Source organism: Typopeltis vanoorti, chromosome 21, assembly GCF_054136105.1.
Source record: "Typopeltis vanoorti isolate ZY-2024b chromosome 21, IOZ_Tvanoo_1.0, whole genome shotgun sequence".
NCBI classification, from domain to species: domain Eukaryota; kingdom Metazoa; phylum Arthropoda; class Arachnida; order Uropygi; family Thelyphonidae; genus Typopeltis; species Typopeltis vanoorti.
The window spans coordinates 13,888,475-13,912,495 of record NC_143569.1 but is presented as its reverse complement, the minus strand read 5'-3'; the positions used below and the strand labels follow the sequence as shown (position 1 = coordinate 13,912,495).

Genomic DNA, 24,021 nt, shown 5'->3' with positions numbered 1-24,021 from the left:
CTGCAAGTTATGAGTGGGTCGACCACTATAACAGTCACAGTGCATTTCACAATCTCAACATGACTGGCAAGGCTGCAGCTGCAGATCACATAGCTGCTGAAGAATTTCATGATCTCTTCAAAGCAAAGCAGGTTATATAACAAAGTGTTTAATCTAGATGAAACTGGCCTGTAGTATGGAAGCATATGATCAGTTGTACCTACTTATCAATCGAAGTGAAGACAGCATTTGAGTTTAAAGCACCGAGTACATGTTGCTTTTGGGAGGTAATGCTTCTGGGGACTACAAAATAAGACCTCTCATGTTGTACTACTCAAAAAATCCATGGTCACTGAAAGGGATATGTAAAGGCAACATTGTGTATTGTTTGGAGAGTGAATATCAAGGGTTGGATAACATCACACATTTTCAATGAATATTTTTCAGGAGAGTTGCACGATGAATTAAACTTGAAAATAAAGACCTACTTCAATAATTATGCTTGGAGAGTGAACATGAAAAGCTGAATAACAACACACATTTTCAGTGAATATGTTTCAGAGAGAGCCTCCGTGGCTCAGTCAGTATAGACGAAGCCCTTTGGTTGGAAGACCTGAATTGAATTCCCATCAGTGTTATGAGGAACCTTTACCTAGTCTCTTTTAACTAAAGGTGAGTTAGCCGGTCTAATACTGAGGTAGAGGGTTTTTTCTTCCCGGAAACTCGGGTTTTTCATCCTTCAAAATAGACAAACCAGCCAGTAGAACACACACAATTTACAGACAAGAATACTTAGAGGCATAGTGGTAACTGCCATATCCTTATAATACAGTTGGGAAGTCCAAGGATACTTGGAAGCCTATGGGCACTTAAGTGCCTGTTAAAGCCACTGATGGATGGATGGATTTGTCAAGAGAGTTGCACGATGTATTAAACTTGAAAATAAAGAGCTATTTCAATAGTTATTTGTTTTATACATACTGAATATTTTATTTACTACTATAATGCCTTAATATATGTGAAAAACAGGTACATTCTCAATTAAATTAACCTTCAAGGATTGGAACCTCACTCATTTGGGAACACATCCTCTTTTATCCCATGTTATAAGACTCCCACTTCACATGTTTTGATATATGTGTTTTATGCAACCATATTTATTCAATTTGGCTGATTTTTAATAGCACAGCAGCAGATTCTAAAACAGTCTTTTTCTTCTAAATTTATTGTGATGTAGTATGATGGTCTTTTTCCAATTGATTCTGTGAGCTGCCCTAAGCATGATGTACATGGCCAGAATGACCACAGTCATGAGTGCAGATGTATTTTTTAAGTTCTTCAATGCAGATGGTAGCTGACCTTCCTGTCTGCCCACAATAGGCTAACTTGCAGGAACAAGGAACTCTATGCACCTGGGACAGCAAGAGGAGGAAGTCTGTCTTTAGTGCAGCAGATAAGGGTAGCTAGTTTTAAGAAGGGCTTGAAAGCAGTGTAAAGACTGTATTTCTTTAAGATTCTAATGTGCCTCAGACATAGGGGATGGTAACAGCATTACTAATATCTTTCTGAAAAGAAAGTCGTGAATTGGTGGAAGGTTTTTTTTTTTTTTTTTTTTGATAATGTGGGAACTGTAGCCATTAAGACTGTTTTTTTAGAACACTGTTTTTAGAATCTGCTGCTGCTATTAAACATCAACCTAATGTGAATACATATGCTTGCATAAAACTTTTCAAAATATGGGAAACATTAATACTTTGAGATCCCAGTTTACATCATAAGTTTTTATAACTTTTTATAATAGAATGACAGATGAATTGGATAAAGGGAACGGGCTATAAATTAAAGATGCCAAGGTGGAAATAATATGAAGGGAGATATTCAGTTGTTTGCTAATGATGCAAAGTTGGATAGGCTAAGAGTTAATCAAGGTGATGTAGAGAGCTTGCAGGATGATTTAAATAGACTCACAGTATGGGCAAAACATAATAGATGTCAATTCATTGTGGTAAAGTGTAAAATTATGCATTATGGGATACAAAGGTTACAAGCTGTATACCACATTGAGGGAACTATACTTCAGGAAATTGACGAAGCCAGGGATTTTGGAGTAGCGGTGGTGGTAGTAGGTAGAAAGAAGATGGAGTGGCTCACAAACAAATGGAGTTATCATTACTTTTTATAAAGCCTTGATACGACCATATCTGAATTACTGTGCTCAGGTCTGGTTACCTGGCTTTCTTGGGGATGATAAAGTGGTGCAGCAGATCCAGAGGTGAGTGGTTTGTGGAATACTCCCTATGAGAACTATTAGGTTGAGGATTTGCGGATTGCAAAAGTTAGTTGATAGGCAAAAAAAGTGGAATATGGCTGAAAGATTTAAGTTACTTAAAGGATTTTATAGGATTGATGCAGGGGAAATGTATCAGCGAGCCTCCATAGCTCAGTCGGTATAAGCGGAGCCCTTTAGTCGGAGAGACCTGGGTTCAATTCCCGTCCAAGACGTGAGGAACCTTTATCTGGTCTCTTTCGATGAAGGGTGAGTAGCCAGTCTCATACAGAAGTAGGGGGTTTTTTCACCCAGAAACTCTGGTTTTTCGTCTCCCAGAACAGGCAAACCAGCCCTGTGAACACACAGATTACAGTTATGAATATTGCCCTTAGAAGATGCAGCAAGGAGTGATGAACAGGCCACATTAAATTCAGTGTAAACCCCTCATGGTGGGGGGGGGGGAAGAATCCACTTATACTAAAGGGATGGATGAGATAGATCAATCAATCAATTAAATGTTTCAGTATTTTGCTAGAGGAAGCAGAAAAAGAGGTTATCCCCCGGGAAGTTGGGTAAGAGCATGGTTAGCAAGGGTGTGAGAACTAGTTTTTTTGATTGGATAGTAGTGAATGAATGGAATGGGTTGCCTGAGTCAGTTGTGAGTGCTTTGTCTGTTAATGGTTTCAAGGAGAGCTGATAGATATTGTGTTGATAGTTTGGGTCTCCTGCGATAAGCAATAAGACTCCATGGAGGTGCCTGTGCAATAATAATAATAATAATATGAAGGTGGAAACATTAGAAAATTAAAATCATCATCATCATCATGTGTATCAAGGATTTAGGCCTAGCATGGCCTGTTCCGGCCTTAGAAGTCATTGTTGAATTGTTTAAGAGGACGTCCTGGTTTTCTTTTTCCTAATGGCTTGTACTTGAAGGCTTATTTTGGTAATCTTTCTGTTTTCATTCTTTGAACGTGTTCCATCCATTTATATTTATATTTTTTAATTTTTTTCTATTACTGGTTCTTGGTTTAATTCTTTCATAATTTCTTCATAGAGAATGAATACAATTTAGAAACGCATATTGCATTTATTGACTTTGAAAAAGCATTTGACAAAGTTAAAAGAAACATATTATTTAACATATTAAAAGAAAGACAAATACCAAATAATATCCTAAAAGCTTTCACAAGTATATATGAAAATAATCAAATACAAATAAGATTAAATAATGAGCTATCATATATGAGAGAGATAAACCAAGGGGCCAACAGGGATGTCTCCTCTCAGCAACTCTTTTTAATATCTACTTAAATGAAATAATAATAAAATGGAATAAAAATTTACGTCAAGGAATTAACCTTGAGTAAACTTGAATACTCTCCTCTTTGCCGAGACCAAATAATAATTACAAATTCTGAAGATAACTTACAGAAAGCTATTTTAGATCTAAATGAGATATCCAAAGATTATGGTATGATAATATCAACAGAAAAATCAAAAACTATGGCCTTTAAAGGCCAAGATCCAGCAAGAACTAAAATAGTAATAGATAACAAGATCTTAGAACAAGTGAATTCATTTAACTACCTAGGATGTATGATCACATATGAAAATTAAAAAGATATAAACGTAAAAATCGCAAAATATTTAAAAATAACAGGTGTAATTAACTCTATATTTAAACCAAACCTAGTTCAAAAACAAACCAGACTAAAAGTATACAATACATTAGCGCTACCAGTCTTAATGTATGGAAGCGAAATCTGGACAATAAAACAAAAAGACAAAGATTAACAACAGCAGAAATGAAGTTTATGAGAAAAACTGCAAAGTATATCCTATTTGATCACAAAAGAAATGAAGAAATTATGAAAGGAAATTAAAATAATTATTCTTATCACATCAATAGTCTCCATAATTTTAGCAAAATAAATGATGATCACCATGTAACATTAAAAGAAAGGATTCCTTTATACACAGTAAGTTTTCTATACATTCCCGAGACCTTAATAAAATTTAAAATTCTTTAAATAGAATTTCCCCATTCAAATACATATAAAGTAGGGGTGGGGATATGAATTCTGCCACCATGGAAAAATTTATACATGATGTTTAATATTAAACATTACATAATAATACTTAAAAATTAAGAAATACACATTTAAATTAATTATTATTAACATGAGACAGAAAATAATATAATGCATATATCTTTCTGGTAGAAAAGTTCATGCAAATAACTTAGATTAATTTTTCAATATCTGAAGGATTGGGGATTTTCATCGGAGCAGGATCATCATCACCTTCAACTTCTAATTCAATGAGCTGTGCTGGTGGAAAATACTAATTTAATAGTATATTAATATTTACTAATAACAGTAATTTCCAATTAAATGTACACTACTATGAAACCAAATTTCTGATTTTTATGAAACTGAATATTAAGAACTTTAAGCCTTCTAATATATCCCAACTCTGCAATAAAGGAAAACATCATTTCAGAATTGTAATAGGAGACTTTAATGATAGAAATGGTATACAGCAATCAGATGAAAGCCCAATGGGAAATTTTGGATATGGCATGAGAAACAATAGAGGAGCAAGATTAATAGAATTTGCAGAAAAAGAAAACCTGTACATCATAAATTCCTTTTTCAGGAAAAAAAAAAACACATAGGAAGTGGACATGGAAAAATCCAAATGGAAAAACTAGTGAAATGGACTTGATCCTCAGCACTAAAAAAACAGCTTTCAAGACTGCTCTGTTATAAACACCTTCAAACATTGGAAGTGATCATCATATGGTATGCAGTAAAATCCAAATAAACTGCCAAAAAGAAAGATGTTTTGAAGATTAAAGCAAAACATAGATGTACACAAACTCAACATTAAAAAAGATATATTTCAACATGAACTGATCAATAGATTTAAACATCTTATTATTGATGACAATGCTGATCAATCAGAAAGTTATGATATTATTAACCAAAACCTTTTACAATGCTCACTTGAAATAGCTGGTACCATAGAACAGAAACAAGACAAAATATTTGAAGAAACAAAATAGCTTATGAAAAAAAGAAGAGAAATGAAACAATCAAATAACCTACAGAATAAAATTGAATACACCGGATTGTGCAAAACGATCAGAAAATGAATCACAGAAGAAACAAAGAAATTCAATTATAAATTCACGCAACAAACAATTGAAAACAATTGTAGTCTCAAACAAGCCAAACAGCAATAAAACAGATGGTTGCAGTCAAACGACAAGATGAGACCATTTGATATGCTATAGCAAAAAGAATTGAAGAATTTTACTCAGTGATGATGAATTAAATGAATAAGAAGACAACTACGAAACAGTGAAGTACCTCAGATTCTCCAAGAAGAAGTTATGTGGAGCATCCAAAGCTTGCAAAATGGGAAAGCTGCAGGTAAGGATGGAGTTATAGCTGAACTTCTAAAAACAGATGGAGAAATAATCTACAAACTCTTAGCAAAACTATTTACTTTATGCCTGAAGAAAAATGATGTACCAAGAACGTGGAAGAAGGCTACCCCAATTCTGATACATAAAAAAGGTGAGGTAGAAAACTCGACGAACTACTGATCCATCAGTCTACTAACAGTAAAGTGTTTACAAAAGTCTTAGCTCATAGGCTTTGTACGACTCTACACCTAGCACAGAAGAACAGGCAGGCTTTCGAAGTGGCTTTGGAACCATATTCAAGTTGTACAGAAGATTATTGAATGGCATAATGAATATCAGTTACCATTATGCCTTGGTTTTATTGATTATGAGAAAGCCTTTGATTCACTAAAAACTTGTGCAATACTTAAAGTATTATGAAACCAACAAGTGGAGGAGCCATACGTCAGAACTATCAAATCAGTATACACAATTCATTTCAATGGAAGCATCTCAAGCATCTCTACTGTGGAAATACAGAGAAGTATAAGACAGGGTGACACAATCTCTCTCTCCAAAATTATTCACAGTGTGCCTAGAAGAAATATTCAAACTTCTTGATTGGGAAGGGAAAGGTCTGAAAATAAATGAAAGATATTTAAGCCATTTATGCTCTGCAGATGACACAGGTATCTTTACTTCAACTGTACATGAATTACAGAATAGTATCCATGAACTCCAAATTGCTTGCAAAACAGCTGGCCTAAATATAAACCTAAAGAAGACCCAAGTTATGTTCAATAGCCATGTCCAACCAGAAATAATGAGGAAATTAAACAAGTAGACTGTTACATATACTTAGGACAACAGATACCAATGGAACAAAATATCATGAACAAAAGTAAAAGACGAGCACGATGCTTGGGTGGAAAGCATTTGGAAAATTACATTCAATATTCAAAAGCCATTATGCCTGAAAAGAAAAGTTTTTAACCAATGTATTCTTCCAATATTGACATATGGCTGCAAAACATGGACACTAAATGCAAACGAAATTCTAAGCTTAAGAACAACACAATTTAATATGGAAAGGATTCCACTGGATTGGATTCCGCGAGAGGAAAAACGACCAAGATGCGATCTAAATCACGGTGGATTGATGATATCATCAGATTTGCAGAATGGAAAAGGAAAGCCATGGACAGACAGTTTTGGAGTAGTCTTGAAAGGCCTTCATCCAGAAGTGGATCGATAATGGCTGATAATTATGAAACCTCTATTAATAAATCTAATAGGCAAGCTTAGGTGTTAAATGTTACCCATAACTTATTTTAATGCTATTAACACCACCAAACAAACTATTTTATAAAAAAAAAAAAAAAAAAAAAAAAAAAAAAAAGCTGTTTATTAACTGGCTCATATATCACTGGATTTCAAACCAGCATGCTATAGTTTACATGCATCATGAGTAAGTGAAACAATTCAAATTATAACAGACAAAACATTTAAAGTCCTATTTTGGCACCCTCTAATGTTGTAAAAAAAGAAGTACAGTAAACCCTCGATTTAACGGAAAAATTTCTGGTCCGTATGTCACGTGAAAATTAACACCCTGTTAATTTTAAAATGCTTTTAACCAAGATTTGCTTATAATTAAATTAACAGGTTATTTTTTGTTATTAATTTCCTGTTATTTTTAATAAATTTTGGCGAATAGGCCATCATATGTTGGAAAAACACTGTAGTAATTTAGCCGACATAAATGAGTCACCGCTCATAAAACATGTTCACCAAATGATTAGGATGTGATCACACCAATCGCACTGTAATTGGTTCTTTTGTCGCATGGCGTGACTTTCTGTGGCAGTTTTATTACACATGCTTTCATAATTTTAGGGAGTTAATTATAAAAAAAGAGCAGAATTCAAAAGTTTAAAAAAAAACTTGATCGTTTTTTCAAAGCACGATTATCTAAACCAAGTGCCTCAACATCGATAACTTCCCATTAACTTATCTAAAAGTGTGTGTAAAACAATTTTTTTGTTATTACAGTGCTAATATTGATAAAATTGCAGTATAATGTTACAGATAATTATATTTTAAAAAATTTGCGATTTAACGGACACCCCTTAGCCCCCCTGTTAGTCCATTAAATCAAGGGTTTACTGTATTATATTTTAAAAAGCAGTATTAAAAAGAAGCATCTGGCCTGGTTGGCTGAGTAGTTAGTGTATCTGCTCTCCAGCCAAAAGGCTGTGGGTTCGAATCCTGCCGTGGCCATGGATGTTTGCGATTGTCTGTAAAAATACTAGTGGTGGTGGTTGGCGGTAGATGGTATTGATGTAGATGATGAAGTAGTTGTGGTTGGTGGAGACGGAGAGTTGTAGAGTAGGTGCCCTCCCTCGATGAGTCTTTGGACTCACTGGAGGTGTTACATGTAATAATAATGATAATAATAATTACAGATATGTAGAAGTTGATCTTAAGATAAGTCTCCCAAATTTGTATCAAATTAATGCAACCATACTTGTTCAGGTTAGTAGGTTTCTTCATAGCCAGTGTGCTATTTAGAAGCCATTAGAGATCAGAAAGACAATTTTAGAGTCAGTCAGGTTCTCCTATACTAGAGAGCAGTATCTGCAAATTAAGAAGTTTTAGTCTGTATAGCAGTGCAAGAATGTAAGGAAAAAATGAATAAAGGAAAACAAAGATTATTAATAAAGAATGAAAGTTAAATTGAAAATGTTAGGAGATAAAAAAAGGGAGAAGAATGATACTTATCTGCCCAGTGGCAACCGAGCCTGCAGTCTACCTTAGAAGAAGAAAGGAAAGAGATGCATTCGAAAGACCATGTCACAATGCTGGTATAACGACTGAAATCTCATTAGCTACTCTGAAGTACTCACTGCATCTTAGGATACACTAGTCTTCAAGTTTCCATACTATATGTACATGCATTTCATGAATGTGGATATGTGCATGTGCAACACTGCTGAATGTGAAATTTCCATAATGCTCTTTCATGATGAAAATTTTGGATAAAACTACCAAAGACATTTTTAAAATGTCAAAAACACAATCCAGATTAGCCTATTCTACAACCAATGAAGTCATTCTTTAGCTCTGGTAGAAAACAGAAATGCCACACAGACGATAGCTGCATTGTCAGAAAATCCAAGGACAGAAATGCAATGCACTTGCTGAATGTAATAAAAACTAAGGCATCATGTTACATCAAGCCTATTCATCTTTCATCAAGAATCTCTCTTAATAAACTCTAGATATGATGCACATTATGTTTTGAAATATGATAATTCCAGTTAAGTCCAGCCAGTCTGGTTGGCCGAGAGGTTAGCATATCCGCTCTCCAGCCAAAAGGCTGCAGGTTTGAATCATGCCGTGCACATGGATGTTTGTGATTGTCTGTGAAAGTGGTGGTGTTGGTGTAGTTACTGTTCGTTGTAGTTGGTGGATTTGAGTGGTGGAGGCAGAGACTTGTAGAGCAAGTGCCTTTCTCGATGAGTCCTTGGACCCCCTGGAGGTGTCATGTAATAATAATAATAATAATAATAGGTTATATTTCCATCACATGCCCACTGTTAAATAATTTTTCAACTTTTGATTCCATTCCACCTTTTATAAAGTAAGGGTCTCTTGTCTTAACTTACAAAAGATATATAAAATTAATAGAGAATTATCGAACAACTAGTTTTATCTTAGAAATATTATGTGGTCTTTATACCAGAATTCTCAAGAATTTCAACATAACCAAAGAAGTCTCAGAAAATGGCTAAATATCAGGTCTCAGAGTTTGCGTAAACCGAACAAACAAACAGAGAACTCATTTATGAATTTTCTTTGATTAATACAGACAATATTTGCAGCCCCTCAATTTGTATGGTCATTAGATCGTGTACACTTTTTCCTGAGGTATTCCAATACTTTTACAACATAATGTATCCTTCAGAGTCTGACATGTTTCAGAACGTAATAAACCGCAAATCAATTTAAGATCAGCAAATATGACAACTTCAAATTCAGAATAAATTTACAGAAAGCAATAGGTACCATTATATGCAGCATTTATTAACTTGTGATAATGATATGAATGTAATTTCTTCGCCTATTCTGAAGTAGTACCTCCCACGAATGAAGAAAATATTTCCAATCTGGTAAAAGTGTTAAAGCATATCAAACTAAAGGAATGTTTTACATATAGTTTGTAAAAGAAAAAAGTGCAAGTTAATCCTCCAAGGTAAGCTACTTACTTCTCTTCCAGTATAAGCAGCTTTATGAAGTGGGGTATCTCCTGCATCATTAACAACATTCACATCAGCACCATACTAAAAGAAAAAAAGACAATTAAAGGACTTGTTAAATTAATTAATGGAAGTCACCTTAAAGATTAAGATCTACTATCATATTCCTTTGAACAAGTTGGGTTCATAGCCTCTTGAGTAACTTGGCAGGCCATGAAACCTAATTAATGCTATAGCATGGGGATTAATCACATCCAGTGAATTTCTTTGTTCATGATGTATCAGCATCCAACAAAAAGGAATGAATGCCATAAAATGATTGGCTAACAGTACAGCATACCAGCATCTCTATTACATAGCAACGTTTGAGATACAGATGTCATAAATTTAGAAATTTGTAATATTCATCATCATCAAATTCCTGACATATACCCTCAAGGGAGTACTACATGAAAAATTTACATCATTACTAACTTCCTATCTACAATTTTCCTCCAAATTAGTCTGTTACTTGTCAAGACTCCAACATTATCAGATCTTATATTTCTCTCGTCTAAGGCACTTTGTACCATATCAATCCACCTATATCTTGGTCTTCCTCTGGGTCGTTTTCCTGCCAACCAGGCAGAGAACACTTGTTTTGCTAATCTTTCCTCACCCATTCTGTTTAAGTGACTATACCACCTGAGATTACCTCTGCTAACGCATTCCTGGATGCTGACAATGTCTAGTTCTTTCCTAATATCCTCGTTTTTAATATGATATTGCCACTGATGCCATCTGTTCATGCCTCTAATCTTTCTCAGGACTCTCATATCTGCGGTCTCTAGTCTTTGGTCAAGTGTTTTACTTCTGACCCAGCTCTCAGATCCATAATTTAAAACTGGTTTGAACAATGTCTTGTATACAGCTAATTTAGTCTTCTGACTAATTTCTCTCTTATTCCATATGAATAAGAGAGAAATTATTCAACTGACTTCCTACCATACCAGCTTTGTTGATTCTGTTGTCTATTTCCATATTTAATTTACCATCTTCACTAAAAATCGTGCTTAAGTAGCTGAATGTTATAGTTCCACAGGTTCTCCTTTCACAACACAGTTGAGATTTTCAATGATTCTGCCTATTTTCATTGTCTTTGTCTTTTTATTGCTGACCTTCATACCATATCTATTACAACAGTTATTCAATTTAGTCAGGGAATCTTGCAAACTTGTAGCGGATTTATTTAGAAGTATAACATCGTCCGCATAAAGCAAAGAGCTGACATTATCTCCAATTCAGATATCATGTTTAATACCACTTTCCTTCATAATGTGATCCATATAGATAATGAATAACAGAGGGGGTAATGTACATCCTTGTCTCACACCAGATTTAACATTAAATCATCTTCCTGTACTTCCTTCAATTCTAACTGCTGACTTACAACTCAAATAAAGACTAAGTATTTCTTGATATAATGCCCCATTGACACCATATAACTGTAGCGTATTGAATCGCTTCTCTCTTGGCACCTTGTCAGGTGCCAAGAGAGAAGCGATTCAAAGTCAGGTGCCTTGTCTTGGTGCCTTTTCCAGATCAACAAAACTTAAATACAGATCTTTGTATTATTCCCACACTTTCTCAACTATTTGTCGTAAAGTGAAGATCTGATCCTGAACCTCTATTTGGCCTGAATCCAGCTTGTTCTTCACCAAGCTTTTCTTCCACAATTCTTCTCAACCAGTTCTGAAGTATACTGGCATAAATAATCTTGCCAGGAACACTCAGTAGGGAAATACCTCTGTAATTCTCACATTCAGTTTTATTTCACTTTTTTTATATATGGGTACTATTAGAGCTCTACTCCAATCATCTGGAATTTGTCCCTCTGTCCAGGCCTTCAGAACTATGCAGTGCAGCCACTGTAAGACTTTTATACCACCATACTTCAGCATTTCTGGTCAAATATCATCTACTCCTGCTACCTTTCCACATTTCATGCATTTGATGGCTTTTTCTACTTCAAGTATGAATATGTATTCCTGACTGTATGCCTGTTGAGTGTTTTTTACTGTGCTATCACTGCTTGTTTCATTTAGCAATTTCTCGAAGTAATTACTCCATACTTCGAGGATTGAGTCCGCTTGGTGTCACACTGATTAGATCGTCGGCTTGTCGAGAGCTCATGAAAAGATTAGTAGTATTTTGTGTTAACATTAGATATTTTACTAGAATTTTAAGTAGTATTGTTTGGTTTTTGTTTCTTGGTGTGTCTGTGCAATTTTTGCATGTTTTCTGTTATTTTAATTATTATTTTTAAGAAAAGATAGCGTACACATGGTACCGATAAAGAAAAAAATGGCGGCCAGGTCGCCATGTTTGTTTAAGAGTTCTGATGTAAACGAATTTATGCAATGTGCTGTCTGTGAGATGTATGCCTTGCGAAGAGCGGTGGGAGTCTGGTTAGAAAGTGATAGTGGAGTTAATATGTGTAGAAAGTGTAAAGAGAATGAGGACTTCAAGCGTGTTTCGTGTGTCGAGAGTGATATCATTAACGATAGTCAGAATGTAGAAAATGGCGGTGTGCTAGAGAATTGCGTGTTAGTGCCAGATAGGTGTGAGAGCGTCGCTGAAAGTGTAAATGAAGGTAGAAACACAGAAAGAATGGATGATTTGATCGATAATGAAAATGGTGAGATAAATGCGAGTAGCGAAATTGCCCGTTTGAATGGTGCGATACACAGAGCTAAAAGACAACTGGAGCATATGGAAAAATGTGTGTCGAACGTACTGACAAATAACCGGCAGAAGTCTGTGACGGCAAATAATAGAATGTTCGTAAACGTCAATAAAATGAAGGAGCGAGTGCTGTATCTGGATTCGCTATTAAGAGGTGTAATAATTGAGAGTTTAACAAAGTCGTACCAGCCGGGTGCGAACATAAAGGACGTCAGCAAATCTATTCGACTGCAAAAACAGAGGGTGAAAGAGATGATAATCGTGGCAGGAACGAATGATTTGAAAGAGGACAAAATGGAAATGATAGAGGATGTGAGGGACTTGTTTGAGGTAGCAAAAGAGAAGAGTGAGAGAGTTAGGATGGTGAGTATCTTACCGCGGTATGACAGCGAAGTGTTTAGAAGGAGGGCTATAATTGCCAATGACTTTATGCGTGGGTTATGCATGGAGAGTGGTGTGGAATTTGTGGATGTGTGGAATGAGTTCGATGGGCGAAAGGACTTATATAAGATGGATGGGTTACATTTGAATGGAGTTGGTGTACGGAGACTTGAAAGAGTGTTGATGAATGATGTGGAAGTGGATGTACAGACTCAGGGAAACTAGATTTATTAAGAGGGGGGGGAGTAGATATGCAGACTTTAGGGGGGCAGTTAAGTGTATGAATGAGTATATTATGCCCGAGTGAGTACGACGGACAACAAATCAGAATGGGATAGTTAGTATAAGGCATCAAAGTAGGGATGGGACAAATGGGCTTCTGCGATTCATGTACACTAATGCCAGGAGTATTAGGAACAAAACGGAAGAGTTTTTGGCCATGGTTGGCACTTCCAGGCCACAGGTTGTCGGTATTAGTGAAACATGGCTGACAGAAGATGATAAAGCTAGTGGGATTGAATGCGACGGGTATAGCGTGTTCAGGAGTGACAGGGTGAATAAAAATGGGGGGAGGAGTGTTATTGATGATAGCTGATGAGCTTCAGCCAAGGAGTATAGAAGTTGAACTGCAGGATGGGGAAAAAAGCACATTTGAGGCTGTTTGGTGTGAGATAGAATCTAGCAGAACAAAATATACAATTGGGTGCTGCTATAGACTGGGTGATGGAGTGGATGGTGGGAATAGTATGCATAAACAAATAAAAGAAATGAGTGGAAGGAGGGTAATTATTATGGGTGATTTCAATTATGGTAACATTGACTGGAAAGAGGAGAGGGCACATGGGAGGAAGGAATTGGATTTTATGCGGTTATTAAGGGACAACTATCTACGGCAACATGTATTGGAAAATACCAGGGGACAGAGAGTGCTGGACCTAGTAATTGCAACTGAGAATGTGGCTGTAACGAACATGACCATGTTGCCACCAATTGGTGAGAGTGACCATAAGGTCATGACTTGGGAGGTGGCTAAAGGAGTCGAATTTACAATTAAAACAGGGTACATGTGGAATTACCGGGCTGGTAAGTATGACAAGTTTAGGAGTGTGCTTGGCTCAATGCCATGGCATGTAAAACTGCAAGGGCTGGATGTTGATAGTGCATGGGAGGTGGTTAAGAACTGTTTGCAGGAGGCAATGGTTGACTGTATACCAAGAGTCTGAATAATAAATCAAGTAGGGGTTAAATGGACGAATAACACTTAAGCTTGAGCTGCAAAAAAAGAAACAATTGTGGAGGGAATTTAAGGAGAAGGGTGACCATCAGGTGCAGGAACAGTATAAAGCTCAGGCCAGGATGGTAACAAGGGTGGTAAGAAAAGCAAAAGCAGATTACGAAAGGAAATTGGCCACGCAAGCTAAAGAGAATCCCAAACAGTTTTTTCAATATGTTGCAAGTAAAAGGAAAAATGCTCATGGTAGAATGATCTTAAAAAATGATGAGGGTAGGGAGGTAACCGAATCAGTAGATATTGTGGAATTACTGAGTGAGCACTTTGCAAGAGTATATCATCCAGGTGGTGACTTTGCAGGAATGGAAGAACCAACAGCTTATACTGGAATTGTGATGAATGAAGTAGAGGTAACTAGTCTATTACAGAACCTCAATGTCAATACATATGTGGGATTGGATGGTATACCAGCTCGTGTCGTACGTGAAGCGGCCAAAGAATTGTCAGTGCCCTTGACCATTTTGTTTAATTTGAACCTCAGGACTGGGTCAGTCCCAAGGGGGTGGAAAGAGAGGAAAATAGTTCCACTGCACAAAGGTGGTTCCAAGGCTGCTGTTGAAAATTACCGGCCAATCAGCATAACAGGAATCATTATCAAGGTCTTATAGAAAATAGTCAAGAGGAAAATACAAGACTGGATAGAAGAAAATGGGATACTGTATCGGGGACAGCATGGTTTTGTGAAGGGTAGGTCATGCCTCAGTAACTTGCTCACGTATTATAACACAGTGACGGCAAAACTGGATAAGGGTAATGGGTTTACAGTGATTCTACAGGACCTTGCTAAGGCCTTTGACAGGATACCACATGGAATTCTAATCAGTAAATTGCAGCATATGGGAATGGACATAGGGTTGGTGAGATGGATAGGAAGGTGGTTGACGGAGAGATATCAGAGAGTGGTTTACTCAGGAGTAGAGTCCACCAGACGGCCTGTGACTAGTGGTGTGCCACAAGGATCTGTTCTTGGACCATGCTGTTTAATTTGTTCATAAATGATATAGGAAAGGATCTGAGAGGAACAGTTCATTTGTTTGCGGATGATGTGAAGTTGGGTAGGGCAATAGTGAATGCAGATGACGTCAAAAATTTGCAGGATGATTTGGATAGATTGGAGGTCTGGGCTAAGGAGAATGGATGTCAATTTAATGTGGCAAAATGTAAGGTTATGCATTTTGGGGTGAAAAGATTGATGGCAGTTTACTGCATTGGTGGAACCGTGCTCCAGGAAATTCATGAGGCACGAGATTTAGGAGTGTCGGTGGATAAGGAATTGAAATTTAGGGGACACATTGCAAAAGTGGCCAAATCAGCTCATCAAATCACTTGGTTGCTGAAGAATACGTTGACAAGCAGAGACAAGCAGGTTATTGTTCCTCTGTATCGAGCCTTGATAAGACCCCATCTCGACTACTGTGCTCAGATTTGGTCACCTAGGTTTCTTCTTGATGGGGAGGAGGTGGAGAGGATCCAGAGGCGAGTGACCAAGATGATAGCAGGTCTGTGGAATGAACCGTATGAGAACAGGTTGAGGATTTGTGGGTTGCAAAAATTGGTTGATAGGTGGAGGAGGGGAGTATGATTCAGACATTCAAATTACTGAAGGGTTTCTATAAAATTAATTCAGAAGATATTTTTGAGAACAGGGTTGGTTGTGGGAGGACTAGGGGACATCCATGGAAACTGGGCAAAAGTGTGGTTAGTAAAGGTGTTAGAGCTGGGTTCTTTACTTTTAGAGTAGTGAATGAGTGGAATGCACTCCCTGAGTCTGTAGTGGATGCTGTGACAGTGAATGAGTTTAAAGCGAGGTATGATAGAGACTGTATGAATGTCGAATAGTTGTGATGAATATGATTTGGGGCCTCCTTCGATGAGTCTAATGACTCCCTGGAGTTGCCCGTAATAATAGTAATAGTAATATCTTTTTCTCCAGTTTTCATGTCACCTTGATCATCTCTAACTCCTTTTACAGCACTCTTTCCTCCATTTCTAAGCTTCTTCAACATTCTCCAGAATATTTTGCCACTTCTTGATATTTATTTTCTATGTTCTTGCCAAAGTCCTCCCATGACTTTTGGTTAGCTAGTTTTACACAGTGTTTAGCTTTCTTACATTTGTCTCTGTATTCTCTAAGAGCACAAGCTGACTTATTTGCCAGGAACTTTTGATATGCTTTCTTCTTTTCCTTCACTGCCTCTTTTGTAATATTCAATAATGTTTTTACACGTTTATCTAGTTCAAATAAACTTAGTTATTTAATGAAATTTATATTTTTACTAAGTCTATTATTAAGATATTTGATATAACTATTTTTATGATTTTAAATCACTTTCATATATTTATATTATTAACACATTCATGCAAGGCTGTGTCTCGCATTTGCACTTCAAATCAGGACTGTAATTTAGAGCTACAATAAAACTTTTACTTTGGTTTGCAACTATGCAGTATGGCATTCATTCCAGTTGTTACTAATTATGCTAAATACTGTATTTTTCGCTCAATGCAGTGCACTGACTCTATGTGTAGTATGCTGCTTCTAGGAGGAGAAGCAGCATACTACACATATATAGGGTCATTTTCATTCTAGTGCTAAACTATCAATATGTATATATGATATGCAAACAGAAAGTACACGGCAAATTCTCCTATCCTGCCTGAAGGTCAAGTACAACATGAGTTGATTTGTCTCTTCCCCTCGAAGATGTGTTACGTAAATCAGTTTTCTAGGTTTCATCCAACATTTGCAGATATTCTATTCATCTAAGAAGAAAAAAAAAAAAAAAACTTGAACCAAAAGTAAATGAAAAGGATTATAATGAGAAAATTAGTGAAGAGTTAACTCACCAATTTTCTCACTTGTCAAAAATCAGAGGATGTGTTAAAGACTTCTTGTTCATGATGCATCAGCATCCAACAACAAGAAATGAATGCCATAAAATGACTGGCAAAGTTGCTGGACCATTAACCAAAATAAGATCTTATTATCAAAATAAGAGACTTCGATGCAGGACCATTGTTAGGATATATGCTGCCAACAGATTCAAGAAGTAAAAAAAATGTTAAGGTTTTTTTAATGGTTGAGATTGAGAATGATACTGGTATTCCAACAGCCGAACATCTTCCACATGGTGCCCACTTGGACTGGAATACTTGGAAAAGCCTCAACAGACTATGAATGATAGGATGCTGCAAACAAAACCTCATCAAATGGGGCTACCTCACTGGACCAGATAATTGTGTGGGAGAACCCAGTCCATGGAACATTTTTTTTTTCTTGCCCCTTTTCTTCAATCACCTTGCACAAAAAAGGACCTTTCTTGCACAGAAAGAGCAGTTAATTAATTGCACAAGATTCTGGAATAACATCTGACCATATTTATTGTATATAATTTATGTATATTTTACTTATAATTCCCTGCATAATTTGCCTGCTAAATTCAAGCTTTTCTCATTTGTAATGTATCCTAATTTTTTGTAAATAATGTTGTACTAATTACTCATTACTGTATCACCTGTGTTATGAAATAAATAAATGGTTGAGATAGAATTTTGTCATCCTCCAAGCCCGCTCCTAAGAAGTGCCTTAGTAGGTTACAAGTGTCCTTTACTCACTTTAAGAAAGAAAACATTATCACACTATGAAGTAACAGTATAGATAAATACTTTTTTTGTGCATTTTTCTTTTCATAACTTTTAAATCTTTAATTTTTCCTGCTAGAAAAGAATGAGTAGCTGCAGTTTTTTTTTTTTTTAGAAAAAAAAAAAAGCACTGATCCTATCAATATAGAGTGCTATCATCATCATCATCAAATTCCTGCCATGTACCCTCAAGGGGTGTACAGGATATGACAGTACTACATGAAAAAATTACATCATTACTAACTTCCTATCTACAATTTTCCTCCAAATCAGTCTGTTACTTGTCAAGACTCCAACATTATCAGATCTTATATTTCTATCGTCTAAGGCACTTTGTACCGTATCAATCCACCTATATCTTGGTCTTCCTCTGGGTCGTTTTCCAGCCAACCTGGCAGAGAACACTTGTTTTGCTAATCTTTCCTCTCCCATTCTATTCAAGTGACCATACCACCTGAGATTAGCTCTGCTAACGCATTCCTGGATGCTGACAATGTCAAATTCTTTCCTAATATCCTCATTTTTAATATGATATTGCCATTGATGCCATCTGTTCACGCCTCTAATCTTTCTTAGGACTCTCATATCTGCGGTCTCTAGTCTTTGGTCAAGTGTTTTACTTCTGACCCAGCTCTCAGATCCATAAGTTAAAATTGGTTTGAACACAGTCTTGTATACAGCTAATTTAGTGTTCCGACTAATTTCTTTCTTATTCCATATGAATTTATTCAATTGACTTCCCACCATACCAGCTTTGCTGATTCTGTTGTCTATTTCTATATTTAGTTTACCATCTTCAGTAAAAATTGTGCCTAAGTAGCTGAAATGTTTTACTTGTTCCACAGGTTCTCCATTCACAACACAGTTGACATTTTCAATGATTCTGCCTATTTTCATTGTCTTTGTCTTTTTATTGCTGACCTTCATACCATATCTATTACAACAGCTATTCAATTTAGTCAGAGAATCTTGCAGACTTGTAGCGGATTTATTTAGAAGTATAACATCATCCGCATAAAGCAAAGAGCTGACATTAACATCTCCAATTTTGATATCAGGTTTAATACCACATTCCTTCATAATGTGATCCATATAGATAATGAATAACAGAGGGGATAATGTACATCCTTGTCTCACACCAGATTTAACATTAAACCATCTTCCTGTACTTCCTTCAATTCTAACTGCTGACTCACAACTCAAATAAAGACTAAGTATTGCTTGATATAATGCCCCATTGACACCATATAACTGCAGCGTATTGAATAGCTTCTCTCTTGGCACCTTGTCATATGCCTTTTCCAAATCGACAAAACTTAAATACAGATCTTTGTTATATTCCCATGCTTTCTCGACTATTTGTCGTAAAGTGAAGATCTGATCCTGACAGCCTCTATTTGGCCTGAATCCAGCTTGTTCTTCACCAAGCTTTTCTTCCACAATTCTTCTCAACCGTTTCTCAAGTATACTTGCATAGATCTTGCCAGGAACACTCAGTAGGGAAATACCTCTGTAATTCTCACATTCAGTTTTATTTCCCTTTTTATATATGGGTACTATGAGAGCTCTACTCCAATCATCGGGAATTCGTCCCTCTGTCCAGGCTTTCTGAACTATGCAGTGCAGCCACTGTAAGACTCTTATACCACCATACTTCAGCATTTCTGGTCGAATATCATCTACTCCTGCTGCCTTTCCACATTTCAAGCCTTTGATGGCTTTTTCTACTTCAAGTATGGATATGTATTCCTGACTGCATGCCTGGTCAGTGTTTTTTATCACTGTGCTCTCATCACTGCTTGTTTCATTTAGCAGTTTTTCAAAGTAATTACTCCACACTTCAAGGATATCTTTTTCTCCTGTTTTCATTTCACCTTTATCATCTCTAATTCCTTTTACAGCACTCTTTCCTCCATTCCTAAGCTTCTTCAACAACCTCCAGAATATTTTGCCACCTTCTTGATATTTATTTTCTATATTCTTGCCAAAGTCCTCCCATGACTTTTGTTTAGCTAGTTTTACACACTGTTTAGCTTTCTTACATTTGTCTCTGTATTCTGTAAGAATAAAAGCTGACTTATTTGCCAGGAACTTTTGATATGCTTTCTTCTTTTCCTTCACTGCCTCTTTAACTTCCTGTGTCCACCAGGGAGTTCTGATTTTTTTTATCTTTGCACACAACCTCACCACATATCCTCTCTGGCAGAATCAATCAATGTTTCCTTCAGAGTTTACCACTGAATCTCCAAGGTTTGATTCCTGTTCTCAAACTCTTTCATTTTCTTTTCAATAATATTTCTGTATTTTAGTCTACAGTTCACATCTGAGAGCTGCTCAACTTTTATTCGCTTTAAAACTTTCTTACATGTTATTCTTTTCAGTATGAAATTCAATTTTATCCTGCTCAAGACTAAATAGTGATCACTTCCAATTTCAAATCCTCTGTACACTCTGGTGTCCTGCACCAGGGAGAAAACATCACTATCAACAATAACATAGTCAATGAGACTTTTCTTATTCCTAGCCTCTTCTCTCCATGTGAATTTGTGCACATTTTTATGTTGGAACATGGTGTTAGTAATAACCAGTCCATGCCCTGAGCAGAAATCCAAGAGATATTTGCCATTATTATTAGCTTTGCTGTTTTCTCCAAATTTTCCCAAAATATTTTTGTATGTCTCACAATCATTTCCTACTCTACTATTTAGATCCCCAACAAGGACCAACTTTTCCTTTTTCATTGTGTCAGTTGCTTTTTCTAAAGCCTCAAAAAATTCCTCCACTTCTACCTTAGTAGAACCTTCTGTGGGACCATAGGCACAAATAAGTCTCATTGTCCAGTTCCCCATTCTCATATTTGCCCACATTACTCTACTTGAGACTGACTGCCATTCAAGAAGATTAGCCTCGTATTTTGTGTTGAATACTATGGCTACTCCTTCTTTTCCTTGATTGTCATTGCCTGAATATAACATTTTGTATTTATTGCTCAGAAAGATCTCACCAGTTTTGGTCTTTTTTGTTTCAGTCACCCCTATTATGTCGATCTGGTACTTATCTAATTCCTCAGCTAGCTCCATTTCTTTGCCATTCAGGCTTCTTACGTTGATAGTACCGATCTTTAACTCTGGTGATGTTGAGTTGGGGTTTGTTTTCAGATTTGTTCCAGTAGCTGACTTTTCGCTGTTCGCCCTGGTTCCCTGGCGAAAACAACGGGGGCCTTGTTTAACCGGGCGACGCCCCAGCCGGCATGAAATTTTGTCATGTTGTACCATCATTTTTTATTTTGGTTTAACCAATAAGAATACAATTTGGTCGGCTAAATCCCAAATTGCCAGCCCATCCTCGTTCGTTCAGTATCAAAGTAGATACCCAACAGGGTGCACCACGAGAAGGTGAGGATTGGACATTAGTCAGAAGCCCTGGTCGGTTCTCCGCATTCCTTTAAAGGCTATGTGGAGGTCTCCTCTCAGTTATACAGCTTTGACCCTTAAGCACCCCATATAGAGTGCTATGTCTGTCAATTATTTGCATTTTTTTTACTGGTTTGTCAGACTTGCAGGATGAAAAGTCTTAAGTTCTTAGTAGGAAAACCCAGCTAACTCACTTACTCACTTTCAATTGAAAAGCCTTTGGAAGGATCTGAACTCAGATCTTTCTAAACAAAATTAACCATTATTAAACTAAGAAGGTCCTTCCTTAAAGAACAACATATTTATTATGCAGGCTCCTCCAGGGAGTTCAAGGATACAGCACATACAGAGCACTTCTTTCAATTATTTTGGAAGAAGTGCTCTGGCCTAAATACACATCTTTCCTTGAACAAATTCACCAAAAGACAGCAGTAAGTAATCCAATCAGCAATTATGATGTAATGATTTACATTGTGAAAGGATATATATAATTTTACCATCATTTTCTTTAATATAATTACTCTAAGGTACACACACATTCTTACACTAATAGCCTTAAAACAATAACAGCCTTCAAAATCTCTTTACTATGCAGAAGAAGTCAATTCCAAAATATATGGGTTTTCTACAATTGGAAAGTACCTCATCTTCTGAGTTAGTAAAAAAATAATATCACATTTGGTTAATGTATGAATTATGCATAAAAATACTGAAAAGCTAAAAAAATAAGCATTTTCTTAAATTTTGTGCCTCTACTCCCTAATGAGTAGAGGCACTAAATGCCAGTTTTGTAAAATTTCATATCCCATCTACAGAGCCCCAAGTATCCAAGGAAGAAAAAAAATTCTTTTAAAATTAACATTTTAAGAAATAAATAAAAATTAGAGAACTCACCAATCAGTAAAATATTAATTCCAATTTATACACAATAAAAATATAATTAAAAACTAAATAAAATGATATTTTATTTTGATTTTATTTAGTTTTTTATACAGAAAGAAGCTATATTTTCTAAAATATTTCTTGCTTTGAATTTCTTTTTCATGTCTAACATTTCAATATCAGCTTTAAAATTGATACAGTGAAGAATCAGTTTGCAAAATATCACAAAAGAATTTTCTTGCAATTTTCCAGTGAAGAATTTTAGAAGTCAGATAATCCAAAAACTCTGCTCTAAAAGATTAGAAATGATACTTTACAGTTCTTATTTACAGAACTGTAAATAAGACTACTACCACTACAGTAGTAGTTGTCTTCAGTGGGTGATGAAACATCTGGCTACCTGCAGAAGTGATTATTGCACTTCTTGGTAGACAACAGAATTTTGAATTGCATTAACTAGGCATTTGTGCACCTATTGTTACTTAAAATAATATCAAAGATTTCAAATTTTCAAAATCCAAAAATTTTTCTAAAAATTGTGAGTATAAATCACTCTTTGAGAGAAAAGAGTAAAATTTTTGGAGAAATTTTTTGCTTATGTGTTTGTTTTTCAAAATTGAAATCAATAATTCTGCAATTTTTTCTTCAAGTTCAGAAAAATCTGAATGGTGATATTAAAACTGAAAATAAAGATATTGTGGATGTTTGGAGTAATTACTTTGAGATTTAAATAAAACTAGCAATGATAGAACAATGGTAGAAAATAATCGAGAGAAGTGTGATCAAAAACAAGCACCATACTCGAGGTAGAGGAAGGTGTCAGATAACTGAAATGTAGAAAAGCAGCTTGAGTAGATAATTGACCAGAAAAGCCACAAATATGTAGGTATAAAACTTTTACAGCGGTTGACCTACATAATTCAGAAGCCATAGATCTGCTAATTGTTCCACACAAGATTTAAGCAAGCATAATTTAAAAGAAGCAAAGAAATGTTGCAGAAGAAAAACTTTAGTCGATATTTAAGCTATATGTCAACAATTAAAATTGGAGGAACTACAGGATAATGGTTTCATATCTTCACAAGGTATAAGACAAAAATGTTATGCATTTTTGTCTTACACCATGTGTACACTATATGCCATTGTTCTTCATCTACATGGATCATGTTGTTAGAGATTATTATTATCATTGCAAGAGCACCTCCATGGTCCTAAAACTAATCATAGCAGACCCAAACTATCAACACAATATCTATCATACCTCTCCATGAAATCATTAACAGACAAGGCACTTACAACTGACCAGACAACCCACTCCATTCATTCACAACTATCCAAGCAAAAAATCTACTCCTAACACCCTTTTTAACTGCACTCTTACTAAACTTCTGAGAAGGACCTCTTGTTCTGCTTCCTCTGGCCAAATGCTGAAACATTTCCCCTGCATCAATCCTATAAAAGCCTTTAAATAACTTAAATGTTTCTATCATCTCCCCCCACCCCTTTTTCACTTATCAATTAATTTTTGCAATCCACAAACCCTCAATCTATCCTCATAGGGGGGTATTCCACAGACCACTCACCATCTTGGTTACTCACCTCTGGATCTGATACCACTTCCTCATCCCCAAGAAACTCAGGTGACCAGACCTGAGCACGGTAATTCAGATGCAGTAGTATCAATAGTATCAAGGCTTTATAAAACGAAATGATAAATTTAGTTTAATCCTTTATCCAAGTATAATAAATTTAGTTTGATCCCTTTA

General features: G+C 35.9%; 1 protein-coding gene across 1 annotated transcript in view; it reads right to left on the bottom strand.

Annotated features, from left to right (window-relative positions):
- Positions 1 to 24,021, bottom strand: part of LOC150094636 (oxysterol-binding protein-related protein 1-like) — a 714,206-nt gene that overhangs the window by 633,407 nt on the left and 56,778 nt on the right. Inside the window, exon 4 of the mRNA XM_090411347.1 lies at positions 9,932 to 10,006. Coding sequence (XP_090267473.1) covers positions 9,932 to 10,006 — 75 coding nt within the window. The remainder of the gene's footprint in view (positions 1 to 9,931; positions 10,007 to 24,021) is intronic.